This window comes from Pristiophorus japonicus, chromosome 15 (assembly GCF_044704955.1).
Source record: "Pristiophorus japonicus isolate sPriJap1 chromosome 15, sPriJap1.hap1, whole genome shotgun sequence".
Classification (NCBI taxonomy): Eukaryota; Metazoa; Chordata; class Chondrichthyes; family Pristiophoridae; genus Pristiophorus; species Pristiophorus japonicus.
The window spans coordinates 22080939-22100620 of NC_091991.1; the positions used below are offsets into that span (position 1 = coordinate 22080939).

The window sequence follows — 19682 nt, forward strand, 5'->3', positions numbered from 1 at the left end:
TCCCTTTAAACCCCCCTCCCCCCATTCCCTACGCCTGATTTGTAACCTACGCCTGATTTTCTAAGTGTAGACACGGTTTTTCTGAGCGTACAAAAATCTACACTTACTCCATTCTAAGTTAGTTTGGAGTACGTTTTCACTGCCTAAACTTTCAAAACGGGCGTAAGTGGCCGGATACGCCCCCTTTTGAAAAATAAAATCTGTTCCAAACTGAAACTGTTCTAACTAACTAGAACTGGAGCAAACTAAATGCCAAGAAATGCAATTTCTAAGATACTCCATTCTGAACCAGTTGCTCCAAAAAAACAGGAGCAACTAAGGCCGAAACTTAGTCATTCAATGAGTTTATGGCTGAACATGCAACTTCAGTACCCCATTCCCGCTTTCTCGCCAGACCCCTTGATCCCCCTAGTAGTAAGGACTACATCTAACTCCTTTTTGAATATATTAAGTGAATTGTCCTCAACAACTTTCTGTGGTGGAGAATTCCACAGGTTCACCACTCTCTGGGTGAAGAAGTTTCTCCTCATCTCGGTCCTAAATGGCTTACCCCTTATCCTTAGACTGTGACCCCTGGTTCTGGACTTCCCCAACATTGGGAACATTCTTACTGCATCTAACCTGTCTAAACCTGTCAGAATTTTAAAAGTTTCTATGAGATCCCCTCTCATTCTTCTGAACTCCCGAGGCATCCGCCCACTGCCGCCCCAGAAAGGAGGTGGAGTGCTTGATTTAACGCTTCCTTTTGGGGGTAGTAACCCCAATTCCTTATTCTCTGTTATATTTTATCCTGTCTCTGCCTCTAAGGAACCCATGTTTACTTTTGCTAATCTCTTCCTTTTTACATATGTGACACTGCTGTAGACATATTTCTAATATGCAAATATCTAATAAGTTTGTTCATTGACTACTTGGCTGTCCAGTCATTTGTGTTATATACAGATTGCTCTACAGGGATTATGTTTTCACAAATCACCAATTTGAAGTAATACCTGGCCAGCAGGGGGAATGGCTGAATGAATGTACAGCAAGGGGGAAAAAAAACATTTGGCAACTTGCCATAAGTGACTTTCGCCCAGCTCCTAGTGACCAGTTACAAAGTGGGGTAGGTCTGGCCCAGATGTCTATGTGGTGGAAGGGAACTAAATGCAACGGTTTAAATAAAGAAAAAGTAAATGAATGGGAAATGCAGCAAAACTGATCGGTTCATACCTGCACAAAAATAACGGGTTTGTTTTATTTAAGATTATATGCAGCAGATGTAGGTTGCAGCAGGTTGTTCTTTAGCTGAATACCTGAACACTTGGAGGAAACCCTTTGTGATATTGTGATGTTAGTGCAGGGACATGCCAGATCACTAACATTATTCATTCACATTGCTCATGTAAGTTTGCATTTTTAGAATGTGATTGCCAAGTGCAATAAATTGGCTGTTCCACTGCTGATTTCACAACCCGATTGTCAGATATATATTGTCCATTGGACTTCCAATGTAATTGCTCATTTAAGAAGAAAAAAAAGATGCAGTTTTTGTATTCAAATTGAAACGTGGGTATTTAACAGTTTGAGCTTTAGTCTGAGCAGTTGATCCAGCATTTATTTAGCCTGCGTATTCATATAAAAATGGAGAACTTTACTTTTTCCACTTAAATTCTGTGAATCACTCTGAACATCTTTGTATCTAGGTTTAATGGCTATGAAAAGTGAATTCTGTGCAAATTGTTGTGAGACTCATTGCTGAAAACATCTGTAGACTTCTCCTGCTCATTGCTATGCGTGCTAAAAAGCAATCTTGCAGTCAAATTAATCTACAGGAACACAAGGAAGGTTGTATAACTAGTATTTTGTGAGCAGCCAGTTCCCTTAGATTCCGTGTACTAATCTTATCACAGCCAGGACAGAGGTGCATTGGCAGTACATTAGAAAGCGTGATTAAAAGGGGAAGGTTGAAATTGCACTCGTGTTAGCTGTTTTCCTTCACAGGATGCTGACTGGTTCCTGCCGTTACCAGATACTGATTGCATAAAACCTCAGTCCAGAAATGCTTGTCAAAAATCATTTCCTCAGCCAATTTGGACCTGCTGAGGTTGTAATGGCTTTGTCACATCCAAGGTGGCCTTCATTGTTCAGAGAGCCGGGGTTCAGTCATTCTGATTATAGCAGATATCCGCACTAGAGGCTTGTACTGTTGCTTTGCCCAGGCATTAAAAGGACAGCATCCTGAACAAACTGCACTGGCATACATAAAACATTCCTGCAGCGTGATTTATTGGTTCACTGTAATATTCACATATAAAAGTGTGCAGTAAGCAGTCTGAGGAGGAATGTGAGCAAATATTCATCCATTGTTCTTTTGTTCTTATTGTCATCATCATCATAGGCAGTCCCTCGGAGTCCAGGATGACTTGCTTCCACACTCGAAATGAGTTCTCAGGTGACTGAAGAGTCCAATGCCGGACCTACAGTCTCTGTCACAGGTGGGGGTAGTCGGTGGTTGAAGGAACGGGTGGGTGAGGTGCCCGGGTTACCGCGCGCTCCCTACCGCTGTCTACGCTTGGCTTCAGCTTGCTCTCGGTGAAGAGACTCGAAGTGTTCAGCGCCTTCCCGGATGCTTTTCCGCCACTTGGGTCGGTCTTGGGCCAGGGATTCCCAGGTGTCAGTGGGGATGTGACATTTTTTCAAGGAGGCTTTGAGGGTGTCCTTGAAGCGTTTCCTCTGCCCACCTCGGGCTCGCTTGCTGTGTCGGAGCTCCGAGTAGAGCGCTTGTTTTGGGAGTCTCGTGTCAGGCATGCGGGCGATGTGGCCCGTCCAGCGGAGCTGGTCGAGCGTGGTCAGTGCTTCGATGCTGGGGATATTGGCCTGAGTGGAGTTGGTGTGCCTATCCTGCCAATGGATTTGCAGGATCTTGAACAGGCGACACTGGTGGTACTTCTCCAGTGTTTTGAGGTGCCTGCTGTACATAGTCCATGTCTCTGAGCCATATAGGAGGGCGGGTATCACCACTGCTCTGTAGATCATGAGCTTGGTGCCGGGTTTGAGGTCCTGGTCTTCAAACACTCTCTTCCTCAGGCGACCGAAGGCTGCACTGGCACACTGAAGGCGGTGTTGGACCTCGTCGTCGATGTCTGCCCTTGTTGACAGTAGGCTCCCAAGGTATAGAAAATGGTCCAAGTTATCCAAGGTCTCATCGTGGATTTTGATAACTGGGGGGCAGTGCTGTGAAACAGGGGCATGTGGTGTTTGGTGTAAGGCCCATGTTCTCGTACGCATCGGTGAAGGTGTTGACGATGGCTTGGAGTTCAGCCTCCGGGTGTGCGCAGACGCAGACGTCATCTGTGTCATGTATGTAACCTTCATGTAACAACACTGCAATACGGTATATACTTGAGAAATGCACACCTTGACCACAGGGGGTGAACTTGTGGGAGACATTCCTCACCTGGTCATCCAGGTATATAAAGGGAGGTCCCATGCAGGGTCATCACTTCTTGGTCTGGTGAATAAGGTGCAGGTCACAGAGTGACCTTGTCCATAGAATGTGCCTCGTGGATTTGTGGTATTGTGTAAGGACTTTACAGTGGCGACGAGAAACGGGAATCAACGACCCACGAGAATGGCCACCGGTAGCACAGAGGAACGGTACTGTGTTGGAAGGCTCGAGCAGAGCTTTGTCACGAAGGACTGGCTGGGAGATGCAGCGGCCGACAAGCGAAGGGCTCGTCTACCGACCAGCTGTGGATCTAAGACTTACGCGCTCATGAAAGAACTGCTAGCATCCGAGAAGCCGGCGAACAAAACCTTTGAAGAGCTCAGCAAGCTAATCAGTGAGCACCTCAAACCGGCGAGCAGCATACACATGGCCTGACACAGATTTTATACCCACCGATGTCGGGAAGGACAGTGCATACCGGACTTCATTGCGGAACTCCGGCGCTTGGCCAGCCTCTGTAAGTTCACAGACGCCTGCAGGGCGGAGATGCGAAGGGATTTCTTTATTGAGGGCATCGGTCATGCCGGGATTTTCAGAAAGTTAATCGAGACCAAGGACTTGACCTTGGAAGCGGTGGCGTTGCTGGCTAAGACTTTTATGGCGGGGGAGGAGGAAACCAAGATAATATACTCTTGCAACTCTGACTCCAACGTGGCGATGGATCAGGGGGTCAATATCATAAATGCGACTCAGAGCCCAGCAGGCAGTCAAGGGCAGTTCGACACACCCCAGGCAGCAATAGGCTCCAGAACAGGTTTTCAACACAGACAATGGCAGGCTGAACGGACATTTACGCCATCCCAGTGGACAATGCGTTCTGGGATGGGGCCATTGACATCCACTAACAGGGTGCTCAAGAGCAGTCAAAGGGACAATCAGCGAGGAATGCCTGGTGACAGCTCTTTTGTTCACAACAATGGGAATCTCAGTTCATGCTGGAGGTGTGGGGGCAGACATGCTGCCAGGACTTGCAGGTTTCAACAGTTCGTCTGTAGAAATTGTAACCTCACTGGCCATTTAGCCAGAATGTGCAGAAAGCCTGCGACCAGGCTTAATTTACGAGGCGGATGGACCAGAAGAGGGGTCTGCGAGGCAGGATAACGCGTGGGGAAAATCAATGGACGCTGAATTTCAGCGGGTTCATGTGGCAAACATTCGCAGCTCATATACCAAAACGCCACCTATGATGATGAAGGTCCTATTAAATGGCATCCCGGTGTGCATGGAGCGGGACACGGGGGCCAGCCAGTCACTCATGAGCGTTCAACAATTCGAAAAGCTATGGCCACTCAAAGCCAGCAGATCCAAACTAGAAAGCATTGAGACTCAATTACGGACGTACACCAAAGAAATTATTCCAGTGCTAGGCAGTGCAACGTTAGCTGCCACACACAATGGATCAGTGAACCTGCTGCCGCTCTGGATTGTCCCGGGCAATGGTCCTGCACTGTTGGGGAGGAGCTGGCTAGCTGAGATGAACTGGAAATGGGGGGATGTGCATGCAGTGTCATCTGTGGAGTGAAGTTCATGCTCACAGGTCCTACAGCAATTTGAGTCGCTGTTCCAACCTGGCGTTGGGACGTTCAAAGGTATCAAAATAGTGATTCGCATCACCCCGGACACCAGACCAGTGCACCACAAAGCCAGAGCTGTGACGTATGTGATACGGGAGAAAATTGAAAGCGAATTGGACCGTTTGCTGAGAGAGGGCATCATCTCGCCCGTTGAATTCAGCGACTGGGCGAGCCCCATTGTTCCCGTCCTAAAAGCGGATGGCTCGGTCAGGATCTGTGGCGACTACAAGGCCACTATCAATCGGGTGTCCCTACAAGACCAATACTCGCTCCCGAGAGCGGAGGATCTTTTCGCCACGCTAGCAGGCGGCAAGCTGTTTACCAAGTTGGATCTCACTTCAGCCTACATGACCCAAGAACTGGCCGACGAATCTAAACTACTGACCACAATCACCCAGCACAAGGGACTGTTCGTTTACAACAGGTGCCCGTTTGGCATTCGATCAGCAGCCGCGATCTTTCAAAGAAACATGGAAAGCCTGCTCAAATCCATTCCTGGAATGATTGTATTCCAGGACGACATCCTCATCATGGGTTGGGACACCGAGGAGCACCTCCACAACCTGGAAGAGGTGCTACGCCGACTGGACCGGGTAGGCCTGCGACTCAAGAAGCCTAAGTGTGTGTTTTTGGCTCCTGAAGTCGAGTTTCTGGGCAGGAGGGTTGCTGCAGACGGGATTCAGCCTACCGAATCCAAAACAGAGGCGATTTGACAAGTGTCCAGGCCTGGCAACACATCGGAGTTGCGTTCATTTCTGGGACTCTTGAACTATTTCGGGAACTTTCTACCGAACTTAAGCACATTGTTGGAGCAGCTACACGTGCTCCTGCATAAGGGTTGCGATTTGTTTTGGGGGGGACTGTCAAGAACGAGCTTTCAATCGGGCGCGTAGCCTACTCTGTTCAAATAAGTTGTTGACCCTGTAAGAAATTGGTTCTGACATGTGATGCATCGTCCTATGGGGTTGTGTGCATGTTGCAGCAATGCAATCCTGAGGGGCAACTCCAACCTGTGGCTTATGCCTCCAGATCACGCTCTCAAGCAGAACGTGGATATGGGATGGTTGAGAAGGAAGCATTCGCATGTGTCTGTGGGGTGAAAAAGATGCACCAGTACCTTTTTGGCAGGAGGTTCGAATTAGAAACGGACCACAAGCCGTTAACAGCCCTGTTGTCAGACAGCAAGGCTGTCAATGCCAACGCATCAGCTCGCATACAGCGATAGGCTCTCACGCTGGCTGCTTATGACTGCTCCATCCGGCACCGGCCCGGCACTGAAAAATGCACTGACACGCTCAGCAGGCTTCCACTGGCCACCACTGAGGGGGCAGCGGAGCAAAGCGCTGAGATGGTCATGACCATTGATGACTTTGACAGCGCAGGCTCCCCCATCACAGCCCGCCAGATCAAAATCTGGACCAACAGAGATCCCCTCCTATCTTTGATTAAGAAATGTTTCCTGACTGGGGATTGGGTGCCCGCACACGGAGCATGCCCTGAGGAGGTCAGACCGTTTCACAGGCAGATGGATTAGCTCTCCATTCAAGCCGACTGTCTACTATGGGGCAGCTGGGTAGTCATGCCCCAGAGGTGCAGGGAAGCTTTCATCAGGGAACTCCACAGCGAGCACTTAGGCATCGTGCTGATGAAGGCCATTGCCCGGTCACACGTTTGGTGGCTGGGAATTGATTCAGACCTGGAACACTGTGTTCGCAGGTGCACGATGTGTGCCCAGCTGGGAAATGCCCTCAGGGAGGGCCCGCTCTGCCCGTGGCCCTGGCCCACCAGGTCATGGTCACGCATTCACGTAGACTACGCGGGCCCGTTCATGGGGAAAATGTTTCTCATTATAGTTGATGCGTACTCGAAATGGATCAAGTGCATCATTTTGAATTCGTGCACGACATCCACCACTTTGTAGAGTCTACGTGCGGTCTTTGCGACCCACGGTTTGCCGGACATCCTTGTTAGCGATAATGGCCTATGTTTCGCTAGCTATGAATTCCGGGAGTTCATGTCGGGTGGTAATGGCATCAACCATGTCAGGCCAGCACCGTTCAAGCTGGCCTCCAATGGCCAGGCGGAACGTGCGGTCCAAATCATTAAACAAGGCATGCTCAGGATTCAAGGTCCCTCCCTTCAATGCCGCCTATTGCGCTTCCTGCTGGCCTATAGGTCCCGACTGCATTCGCTCACGGGGGTCCCGCCCGCGGAGCTCCTTATGAAATGTACACTTAAAACTTGGCTATCCCTCATTCATCCTGTCTTGTCCGACATTGTTGAAGGCAAACGCCAGTCCCAAAATGAGTACCATGACCATAATTCAAGGGGGAGATGTATAGAAATTGGTGACCCCGTATTTGTTCTCAATCACGCTTTGGGGCCCAAATGGCTTGAAGGTATTGTAATAGACAAAGAGGGGAATAGGGTCATCGTGGTTAAACTTAACAATGGGCAGATATGCCGCAAGCATCTGGACCAAGTTTAAAAAAAAGGTTCAGCATGGACTCTGAGGAAACTTAGGAAGATCATGAGATAGTATTCACACCACCGCCAGTGAAAGAGCAACAAGAACAATCAGCAGCATGCACAGTCCCTGTGGTCAGCCCGGACAGGCCGGAATCACCACAGGGGACAGACACGCAGGCCAAGGCTCAACAGCCAGAGCCCCAACTGTGGCGCTCCACGAGAGAGCGCAGACCACACGAAAGACTTAACCTGTGATCCCAATAAGACGTTGGGGGGGAGGTGATGTCATGTATGTAACCTTCCTGTAACAACACTGCAATACTGTATATACTTGAGAAATGCACACCTTGACCACAAGGGGTGAACTTGTGGGAGACACTCCTCACCTGGTCATCCAGGTATATAAAGGGAGGTCCCACGCAGGGTCATCACTTCTTAGTCCTGTGAATAAAGGTGCAGGTCACAGAGTGACCGTCGTCCATAGAATGTGCCTCGTGTGGATTTGTGGTATCGTGTAAGGACTTTACAGTCTGCGTACCTTGGATCTGGCCTGGAAGCGGCAGAGGTTGAACAGATTCCCGTTTGTCCTGTAATTTAGCTCCACTCCAGCGGGGAGCTTGGCGAGGGTGAGATGGAACATTGCAGCAAGGAAGATCGAGAAGAGTGTCGCTGTGATGACACAGCCTTGCTTGACCCCGGTCTGAACGTGGAACGGTCTGTGGTAGATCCTTTGGTCAGGATCATGGCTTACATGTCGTCGTGAAGCAGGCCGAGAATAGTGACAAACTTTTGAAGGCAGCAGGTTCTTATTGTACCGATCTATTCACAATGAATAAACATAATTATTCTACTGCCTTCAATCCAATTTGATTTCTAGACACTATTTACATGATTTTTTTAAACTGAGATCTGCTAATTTAACACGGTGAGGTTAATTATCCAATGAACTATGTAGATCAGACCTATAAAATCAAACTTTCTATTTGCAGAAGGGAGAACAATAGTATTTCCTTTACTCTATTAGCCCTTGATATTAAAATAAATATTACAAAGCGCTCTGCCCCATTTCAAAAAAAATTAAGTGGACACATGCCAGTTTACTTTCAAACTAACTCTGCTTGGGGCTCTGAGCTAACTTGTTACTGGCCTTCTGATTCCAAACATTTACTTGCAAAACTCAGCTTTCAGGAACTGAATGTCACTTGGTAGGTTTTGAAGTTGATGCCAGTCCAAAAACATTGTTGCACTTAATGATGACATAAGCAGCACTTAACCAGTGAGGGCAAATGATTTATCAGTAATGTACACGTTCATTTCTCACATTCACAGCAATCTCCATGTCCCCCCAATTCCTGGATGCTTGCATTACCATTGCTCTGCATTATAATTTAATCACTATCACTACTTTTGGAGTCTTGTTGGCTGTGCTGTCCTCATGTTCACTGATCACTTTCAAGTCATAAATTTTTTAAAAGACCCACAGAATTTATACCAAGCACCTAATACCGGGAACCTAGGAATAACGACGTTACGATACACAAGGAATCTGTGAAACTGATTAAATAATAAAGGGCAGATTTCTGCAGAACATTTCTAGATTGTTGTCAGCTTGTCTTAGTTGATAGCACCTCGCCTATGAGAGGGAGGTTGGTGGATATCGAGATGGTGGTTGGGATCGGGAGGGTGGGTGGGTGGGTGTGATTGGGAGGGAGGGTGGGTGTGATTGGGAGGGTGGGTGGGTGTGATTGGGAGGGAGGGTGGGTGTGATTGGGAAGGTAGGTGCGCGTGATTGGGAGGGTAGGTGGGTGTGATTGGGAGGGAGGGTGGGTGGGTGTGATCGGGAGGGAGGGTGGGTGGGTGTGATCGGGAGGGAGGGTGGGTGGGTGTGATCGGGAGGGTGGGTGGGTGTGATTGGGAGGGTGGGTGAGTGTGATTGGGAGGGAGGGTGGGTGGGTGTGATTGGGAGGGAGGGTGGGTGGGTGTGATCGGGAGGGTGGGTGGGTGTGATTGGGAGGGAGGGTGGGTGGGTGTGATTGGGAGGATGGGTGGGTGAGTGTGATTGGGAGGGAGGGTGGGTAAGTGTGATTGGGAGGGAGGGTGGCGGTGATCGGGAGGGTGGGTGTGATTGGGAGGGAGGGTAGGTGGGTGTGATCGGGAGGATGGGTGGGTGAGTGTGATTGGGAGGGAGGGTGGATGTGATCAGGAGGGAGGGTGGGTGGGTGTGATCGGGAGGGAGGGTGGGTGGGTGTGATCGGGAGGGTGGGTGGGTGTGATCGGGAGGGAGGGTGGGTGGGTGTGATAGGGAGGGTGGGTGGGTGGGTGTGATCGGGAGGGAGGGTGGGTGGGTGTGATCGGGAGGGTGGGTGGGTGTGATCGGGAGGGTGGGTGAGTGTGATTGGGAGGGAGGGTGGGTGGGTGTGATCGGGAGGGTGGGTGGGTGTGATTGGGAGGGAGGGTGGGTGGGTGTGATTGGGAGGATGGGTGGGTGAGTGTGATTGGGAGGGAGGGTGGCGGTGATCGGGAGGGTGGGTGGGTGTGATCGGGAGGGTGGGTGGGTGGGTGTGATCGGGAGGGAGGGTGGGTGGGTGTGATCGGGAGGGAGGGTGGGTGGGTGTGATCGGGAGGGAGGGTGGGTGGGTGTGATCAGGAGGATGGGTGGGTGTGATCGGGAGGGTAGGTGGGTGGGTGTGATTGGGAGGATGGGTGGGTGGGTGTGATTGGGAGGGAGGGTGGCAGGGATCGGGGGGGTGGGTGGGTGTGATTGGGAGGATGGGTGGGTGGGTGCGATTGGGAGGGAGGGTGGCGGTGATTGGGAGGGAGGGTGGGTGGGTGTGATCGGGAGGATGGGTGGGTGTGATTGGGAGGATGGGTGGGTGTGATTGGGAGGGAGGGTGGGTGGGTGTGATTGGGAGGGTAGGTGGGTGGATGTGATTGGGAGGATGGGTGGGTGGGTGTGATTTGGAGGGAGGGTGGCAGGGATCGGGGGTGTGGGTGGGTTTGATTGGGAGGGAGGGTGGGTGGGGGTGATCAGGAGGATGGGTGGGTGTGATTGGGAGGATGGGTGGTTGTGATTGGGAGGGAGGGTGGGTGGGTGTGATTGGGAGGGTGGGTGGGTGTGATTGGGAGGATGGGTGGGTGTGATCGGGAGGGAGGGTGGGTGGGTGTGATTGGGAGGGTGGGTGGGTGGGTGTGATCTGGAGGGTGGGTGGGTGTAATCGGGAGGGTGGGTGGGTGTGATTGGGAGTGTGGGTGAGTGGGGTGTGATTGGGAGGGTGGGTGAGTGTGATTGGGAGGGAGGGTGGGTGGGTGTGATTGGGAGGATGGGTGGGTGAGTGTGATTGGGAGGGAGGGTGGCGGTGATCGGGAGGGTGGGTGGGTGTGATTGGGAGGGAGGGTGGGTGGGTGTGATCGGGAGGCTGGGTGGGTGAGTGTGATTGGGAGGGAGGGTGGATGTGATCGGGAGGGAGGGTGGGTGGGTGTGATCGGGAGGGAGGGTGGGTGGGTGTGATCTGGAGGATGGGTGGGTGGGTGTGCTCGGGTGGGAGGATGGGTGGGTGGGTGTGATTGGGATGATGGGTGGCAGGGATCGGGCGGGAGGGTGGCAGTGATCGGGGGGGTGGCTGGGTGTGATTGGGAGGGAGGGTGGGTGGGTGTGATTGGGAGGGAGGGTGGCGGTAATTGGGAGTGAGGGTGGGTGGGTGTGATCAGGAGGGAGGGTGGGTGGGTGTGATCGGGAGGATGGGTGGGTGGGTGTGCTCGGGTGGGAGGATGGGTGGGTGGGTGTGATTGGGATGATGGGTGGCAGGGATCGGGCGGGAGGGTGGCAGTGATCGGGGGGGTGGCTGGGTGTGATTGGGAGGGAGGGTGGCGGTGATTGGGAGTGAGGGTGGGTGGGTGTGATCGGGAGGATGGGTGGGTGGGTGTGATTGGGAGGGAGGGTGGCAGGGATCGGGGGGGTGGGTGGGTGTGATTGGGAGGGAGGGTGGGTGGGTGTGATAGGGAGGATGGGTGGGTGGGTGTGATTGGGAGGGAGGGTGGCAGGGATCGGGGGGGTGGGTGGGTGCGATTGGGAGGGAAGGTGGCGGTGATTGGGAGGGAGGGAGGGTGGGTGGGTGTGATCGGGAGGATGGGTGGGTGGGTGGGTGTGATTGGGAGGATGGGTGGGTGGGTGTGATCGGGAGGATGGGTGGGTGTGATTGGGAGGATGGGTGGGTGGGTGTGATCGGGAGGGAGGGTGGGTGGGTGTGATCGGGAGGGAGGGTGGTGGTGATCGGGAGGGAGGGTGGATGGGTGCGATTGGGAGGGAGGGTGGCGGTGATTGAGAGGATGGGTGGGTGGGTGGGTGTGATCAGGAGGGAGGGTGGTGGTGATCGGGGGGGAGGGTGGCGATGATCGGAAAGGAATGTGACAGGGATCTGGTAGGAGAGCAATGGGGATCAGGGGTAGCGGGAGTCGGGAGGGTGAGTAACGCTGGTTGGGAAAGGTGGGTAGCGCTGGTCGGGATCGTGAAGGCTGGATAGCGGTGATGGGCAGAGCGGCAGCAGTAGTGATGCGGCTGTGGGACAGAAGCGGTGATTGGCAGCAGCCCACGTAGTTTGAATGTCGAGCTCTCAATTTCAAGGCAGCAGGATCGATGGGGTTAAGTCACTGTGGCCAATTTAACTGCCTCCCTGCCCGATGTCCAGGGTAAAGGTGTTGCAAACAATTGGAAGTGTGACAATCTGATCATCTGATTTGTTTAATAAAAACACTCAGCAGGTCAGGCAGTCTCTGTGGAGGGAGAAACAGAATTAATATTTCAGGTCGATGACCTTTCATCAGAACTGGCAAAAGTTAGAGATGTAACAGGTTTTAAGCAAATGTAGGGGCAGGGAAAGTGGGGAGGGTAAAACAAGAAGGAAGGTCTGTGATCGGGTGGAAGGCAGGAGTGATTAAATGACAAAAGGTATGATAGTACAAAGCATTGTTTATGTGGATTAAAATAATTGCCAAATTCTAAGGGATTCAAGGATAAAGCTGTACAACATACAACGTCTTGACTCAACACACTCCAACCCAACTGGTATTCCACACATTCCAAATGTATAATTGCAGGAAAGAAACAAATTAGCCTTTTTATTTCCAGGGCTTAAACAATCATATTGTGCTCTTAATGGTTGGAAGAAATTCTTCTGCCTGAGATCTACTGGGAATGGCATGTTTGTTTTTACAGTGGCTGAACTGATTCTGAGAGATGAAACCAAAGCCCTCATCCCACTCCGAGGCCAGAGATGATCTTCCATCTAATTAGTGTCTTCCTTCCACCTGCACGCTTGTCACTTCATTCAACTCGGTGCATCCAGCCCGAGTGGCAGCGGAGCGGCGCTTGGAGAACGGGGACTTGGTGCGCAAAAAGGAAGCAACTCCCTAATCCGAATGCAGAAGGTTAAAGTGCAACGACTCTCAGCAGGCAAATGTCCAGTTTAGTCAAATCCCAACCCAACAAATGAACCCAAGGCCGAGGATCAGAGCTGTGGGCGTTCCACGTTTGGAGAGCTCTGAACAAACATTGCAGAGAGTATTTAAAGAAATGACTGCGCTTAAATAAACAGTTGGAAGCCATCATCTGATAAGATGCGTTTACACCGTGATGAGCAAGGACATAATTTTAGTAAAATGCGAAACTGTGCTGCGACCTACTCTATGATTTATGGCCTTGAGTAGTCAGGTGGTCCCGTGTGATGGACAGGTGGAGCTTCCTTTTAGAGATTTTTGAAGTAAATATTCCATTAATCATACTTTTTTGAAACACCACTCCTACTTATACTGACTCCATAAAATTAACATTTCAGGCATGGTGTCTTGAATTTATAGCTTTGTCTAATTTTCAATATACCACCCATTTCAAACTTTGAAAATAATGGCCATTGTTAAAATCAGGCACAGAATTTCATTCCCAAGCAGCCAGCTTCTCTTCTGAGACGGTTTCAGTGAAAAGCAGAAGTTACCGTCCATAATTAGGTAATAAGTGGGGTACGAGAGTAAAGTGAACGCATCTTTGAATATGTTTCTTTACACAACATACATCAAGCTCATATTAACAGCAACTTCCCTTACTATGCTGTAAAACTGTGCAACAGTCCCTCTTGAAGCCACTGGGAAACTGCCTAATAAAAGCAGTCAGTTCAGTGCTGCCAAAATATGGTTCTGGATAATGAAAGACAGTGGGTTGGATTTTCAGTTGTCTATAGCCTCAGTTAGCGGCCAGAGAGGGCGTTAATGCGAGCGTTAGCGACCGGATCCGCAGCCGTTAGCGCCCCGATGGAAAATTCATTAGAGGTTCACCGGGGGCGCAAACCGCTAGCACCTGGCTGCTACGATCACTCGATCATGATATATTCCTGGGGCAATGCAGTGACAACACTTCAGGAATACTTCATTAATTATAAAGCGCTTTGGGACGTCTGGTGGTCATGAAAGGCGCTGTACAAATGCAATAAATGTATAAATGCCTCATTGAGCGCCTGCCAATAACAAAGTCTGGATAAACGGTGGGTCCAGGCTTGCAGTCGTTAACTGGCGGCTACTTAAAGCGATAAGGACGCGCTTCACTCAGTGATCTCAGTCAGTGTAACATTTTCACACAGCATGGTGCGTGAGTCTCTGAGTTTGCAGCGGCAGACAAGCGTAACAGTATAGGTTGAAAACAAGTGATTTTGCAAACTTTAATGGGTGCCTTACTATGCCGTACCTTTTGAGACTCGGCTTTTCCCGTGATCTGATTCGGAGTTCCGTGCATTCGCAATGGGCCTGCAAAATATACTGACCAAACTTTTGTTGTCACCCCCCCGAGCTCTGGTGTGTAACGGCTGATTCAGCACCCCTGTCAGCTCTTCAACCGATTCTGACAAATATCTGGGCGGGAGGTGCAAACTTTTTCAAGGCGCTAAAAGTACCGCTCCACCTGGATTATCGCCGCAACAGAGGCGCGACCGAACTTCTCCCCCAGTGAGTTTTAAGAAATGGAAGTGTTTTAAGAGGCTTGTTAACATTGTTGATCGACTATAAAATGTCACCAAGTATAAAGTATCACCAACTCTTTTAAAATGTAAAAACATCTTGCAGCTCCATGTGTTTGAAGCCTTGCCATTGCTGAAACTGGGGCTTGAGCTATTGTGGATGGGAAAAATGCCTTCGTGACAGATTTATGATCAGCTTGCAGCCAGCTAGAGCAAGACTGGCAATTTGTGGGCAGCTTTTTGTTGTTACAATGTGCACATTTAGGAAATAGGTTCACATTGTCCTAATTTATTTCATGAAATGCTATAAGTTTGGGATGGAATCAAACTTAGGTCTCAGAGGCAATGGGTTAGCTTACTGTGACAGCCAGTCCCAACCCATGCTGACAGTTTGCCATGGCTTCTTCCGAAGCACCTCCCAAACCCGCGAGCTCTACCACCTAGACGGACAAGGGCAGCAAGCGCAAGGGAACACCATCCAAGCAAGCTCCCCTCCAAGTTACACACCATCCTGACTTGGAAATATATCGGCGTTCCTTCATCATCGCTGGGTCAAAATCCTGGAACTCCCTAACAACACTGTGGGAGTACCTTTACAAGAACTGCACCGGTTCTAGAAGGTGGCTCACCACCACCTTCTCAAGGGCAATTAGGGATGGGCAATAAATGCTGGCCTTGCCAGCGATGCCCATATCCTGGAATGAATAAAAAACATTTTAATATGATGTTAAAATCTGAGTGAGGATCGTCTGGTGTAGCAGTTGAAAATACAGGGGTGGTGGGGGGGGGGGAATGCTCCTACATAGCACTCCGACTGATTAAATCTATAAAATCATTGTGTGTTTCTAATAACTGAGTTCTTGTTGTGAGCAACTGCTTGAATTTGGCAGTATGACTTCAGATTATAAAACAAAAACAATATTGAACAGATTATACCAAATTGGTCTCTGCCTATAAGTTTAGTGCTGTACATTAGCAGTGGCGGACAGTTGGGCAACAGCAGCAACACAACAAATATAATAACTTTAACCTGGAAAAAATGTACCAAGACACTTCATGGAGACAAGAATGGACGTCGAGTCAAAGAAGGAGAGATTATAAGGAGTGACCTATAGTTTGGTCAAAGAGGTAGGTTTGAAGGAAGGTCTTAAAGGAAGAGAGGGAGGTGAAGAGACAGTGGAGTTTAGGGAAGGAATTCCAGAAAGTAGGACCCAGACAGTTGAAAGCATGGCTACCAATGATGGCTTGAAGGGAAGCAGGGAGCACAAGAGGCTGGAGTAAGAGGAACAGAGTTTGAGGATGGAGTTGTCGGGTAGGAGGAGATGAGGACATGGGGAGTTGGGTAGAGGGGGGGTTAATTACAAGGATAAGAATTTTAACTTTGAGGCTTTGGGGGACCAGGAGTAAATGTAGGTCATCAATGATGGACGTGATGGGCAGGCGTGACTTGGGATAGGATAGGGGCAGCAGAGTTTCAAGGAGGCAATCCAGGAGAGCATTGGAGTAATTCAGTCTAGAGGGTGATAAAGGATTGATTGACGGTTTCAGCAGAAAATAGGCCGAGGTAGCGCAGAGGCAAGCAATGTTACAGAGGTGGAAATAGGCAGTCTTTGTGTTGGAGAGGATATGGGTTTGCATGCTCAGGTCAGAATCGAACAGGATGCTGAAGTTGAAAACAAACTGGTTCAACTTGAGATAGTGCCCAGGGAGGGGAATGGAGTCTATGGCAAGAACACAACGTTTGTGGCAGGGGATGAAGACAATGGTTTCGGGTTCTCACTGGAGGAAGTTACAGCTCATCCAAGATTAGATGTCACACAAGCACAGAGTGGTCGAGCGAGGTGGTAGAGAGGTAGAGTTGGGTGTCATTGGCGTGCATGTTGAAATTGGCCCCATGCCTAGGAATGATGCCTGTAGATGAGGAAGAGGAGGGAGCGAAGGATAGATCCTTGGTGGACTCCAATGATGTGGGTGGGAGGAGAAGCCACTGCTGGAGGTGCTCTGACTGCAATCGGCTAGGTAAGAGGATAACCACGCGAGGGCAGCCATTTTGAACAACGGAGAAGAGGCACTGTGAAAAGACGGAGTGCTCGACCATATGAAAGGCTACAGAGAGTTCGAGAAGGACGAGGAGGGATAGAGCACTATGATCACAGTCACAGAAGATGCCATTTGTGACTTCAGTTAGGGTTGTTTTACTGCTGTGATAGGGATGGAAACCGGATTGGAGAGATTCAAATAGGGGGTTGCAGGAAAGGTTGGCATGGATTTGGGAGGTGACAACATGCTTAAGGACTTTAGAGAGGAAAGGAAGATTGAAGATGAGGCTAAAGAACTACCAATCTAAAGTTCTAAAGCCATTGATTTAATTTTCATGAGATAGACAGAAATCTTCCAATTTCATTCCCAAATCACTGAGTAAAATGTCAGCACACTATATAATATAAACACAATTTTTCTTTGTCACTGTAAATCAGTAACCCTGTACATTATTTGGTATAATACCCCTCTTGTGATGAGTGAAGGGCATTGGATCTATCAAGACCCATCATGTACTTCCAGTATAGTAACTCCATCATTACAAGGTTTTCCTGTTTATGTATAATGGATGAATTATATATCAGTGCAGTTTCAATCCCCATGTATTTTTTCATTAAAGTAATGAGATTGATATCAGGGAGAGGAGCTTTACACTAAAATGCGACCTCAAATATGTCAGTTGTCCATAATTCTTAGCTGAAAAAAATGGTGCACAGTCCTGAAACTAGTCAAAGTTGCAAAAACTGGTATAATGAAGGCAACTTAAAATTGCACCTTAACTTTTAACGGTAAATTAAATTAATTATTTTTGGACTACACTTAAATGCTGTATGGTGTGTATTTTGATATAAAAGTTAAAATGTAGGTTATAGGGTTATATAAATTATATTAACTTTCAACACTAATCAATTGTATTACGGGGCTGGATTTTCCTGCCGAAAATGGGTGAATTTTGAGAGGAATATCCAGGCCATATGTTGATAGAATCCTCGCCGCAGATCATCTCTCTTCTCTGTCCAGTGAATAATATGGGTGTGTGGGGAGAGACCCTAAGAGGGAGGAAAGGGAACTATCTAATAAACATTTTCAAATACTTTTTTTCATAATTCACAGGAGAGGCTCGAATGTATCGCTTACGTTGGATATGAGTACCTTGGGAAATGTTGAATCATTCAGTATTGCTCCTACACCCCGTGAGAAGATATTTCTGGAGTATCTGCAGACTGCCAGTCGGGTGCTTACTAGATTGCATCTGAAAGAAATTGTAACAAGTGCCCAGTCCCTTCAAGCTGAATTCATGGTATGACACTCTATTGTAATTTTGTGCCTAAGTTTAATCATACAAATTGTAATTGGTAAAAAAAATCTTGCCTATATTCTATGGATATGGCAGGAACCAATTTTAGCCTATGGTACAATTTGAACTAGAAAGGATCAAGCAATGGATTACATTTTTGTAACATTTTTCTCTGAAAGCTGATTACTTCAGTTGCTGTAATGTTATTCAATGTGTTCAATAAATGCAGTTCATCTTCTCTGTGCTTTGATCTTATATTCAATATCTGTATATGTGGAGATGATATGTGGATATTGAACATAAAACTTAGGCACAGATATATTTAAGACACATTTGTTCATGAATATTAATCAACATGTAGAAAATCTTACAACTGATTCTCAAACATAGTTAGTGGCCTGTGGCGAACCTTCCTTGATTACAGAGCAGGAAGATTTAATGAAGTGCTTTACACTGATTCCAAGCAGCTTTATTCACTGCAGTGTGCCATTCGGCATACATTGTGACAAAGTCCCTGTACACCATCCACTGCTTAACAGCTTGAACGTTCGATTATGTGGATCACGTAACATTTTTACCAGATATTTTTATCGTGTTTTGCATAAATGATACAATCAAATGTCCAGATACGATAGGAGTATGGAACAAAGAGTGCGGAAAAAGCCTGAAAAGCCTATTAATTCTATCATTAATCCCATGTTGCAGCTAAAGAAGCAAGCTGTACACATTTGGTATATCTCCCAGTAAGTTAATGCTCCATACATTCTTCAGGAGCGCCACAGAAAAGTTTCACTTGGCACTCCCATACTGTGTTCATGGGATATGAGCGTTGCTGGCAAGGTTAGCATTTATTGCCCATCCCTAATTGCCCGTGAGTGGCTTATTCGGCCATTTCAAGTTAAGAGTCAACCACATTGCTGTGGGTCTGGAGTTACATATAGGCCAGACCAGGTAAGGACGGCAGATTTCCTTCCCTAAAGGACATTAGCGTGTGGCGCGGGAGAGGGAAAGCAGATTTTGAGCATGGATTCCATATTTCACTGCAAATGACACACGGGTTTGACCAAAATATGTATTGCAGAATCTTTACCTGACAACAGCTATGTGAGTTTTTTGCAGCATGGTATGTGGTGTTCGAAGTAGATTGGAATTTCTGATGCTTATATTTTTTTTTATTCCCTTCAAATAACAGGAAATTCCCATGAATTTTGTGAATCCCAAAGAGCTGAGTATCCCCTGTCATGGAACTAAGAATAGATATAAAACCATTTTGCCAAGTAAGTTCACGTGTTATACAATCCATCTTTCACTGTTAAATATTTGCTTTGTATATCTATTGATACAAAATGTTTGTTTTCCTTATTATTCAAGCTACATTAGCCAAGCCTGTGTTAATTAGTAAAATATGTAACATATTCATATAAATATGTGCATTTTAAATGTACTCCTGGAGTCAGGAGCATGCTTGAAGAGCCAGTGAGAAGAGTGTATATTGGTTACCAGCTTCTCTACCAGTTGCTAACTTCCTCCACACATTGGGCTGCTGGGGCAAGCAGAGCACTAGAATTTGAACAGGTAAAAGAAAGAAAGAAAGACTTGCATTTATATAGCGCCTTTCATGACCACTGGATGTCCCAAAGCACTTTACAGCCAATGAAGTACTTTTTGAAGTGTAGTCACTGTTGTAATGTAGGAAACGCGGCAGCCAATTTGCGCATAGCAAACTCCCACTCAACTTTCCTCTAATCCTTCTATCAACTACATTAAATCTATGGCCCTTGTTTATTGACCTCTCTGCTAAGGGGAATAGACCC

The 19682-nt window shown here is 48.3% G+C and overlaps 1 protein-coding gene across 1 annotated transcript in view; it reads left to right on the forward strand.

The window, feature by feature from the left end:
- The window catches only part of LOC139281424 (receptor-type tyrosine-protein phosphatase R-like), a 265446-nt gene that overhangs the window by 135351 nt on the left and 110413 nt on the right, over positions 1-19682 (forward strand). Inside the window, exons 7-8 of the mRNA XM_070901587.1 lie at positions 17685-17871; positions 19061-19145. Coding sequence (XP_070757688.1) covers positions 17685-17871; positions 19061-19145 — 272 coding nt within the window. The remainder of the gene's footprint in view (positions 1-17684; positions 17872-19060; positions 19146-19682) is intronic.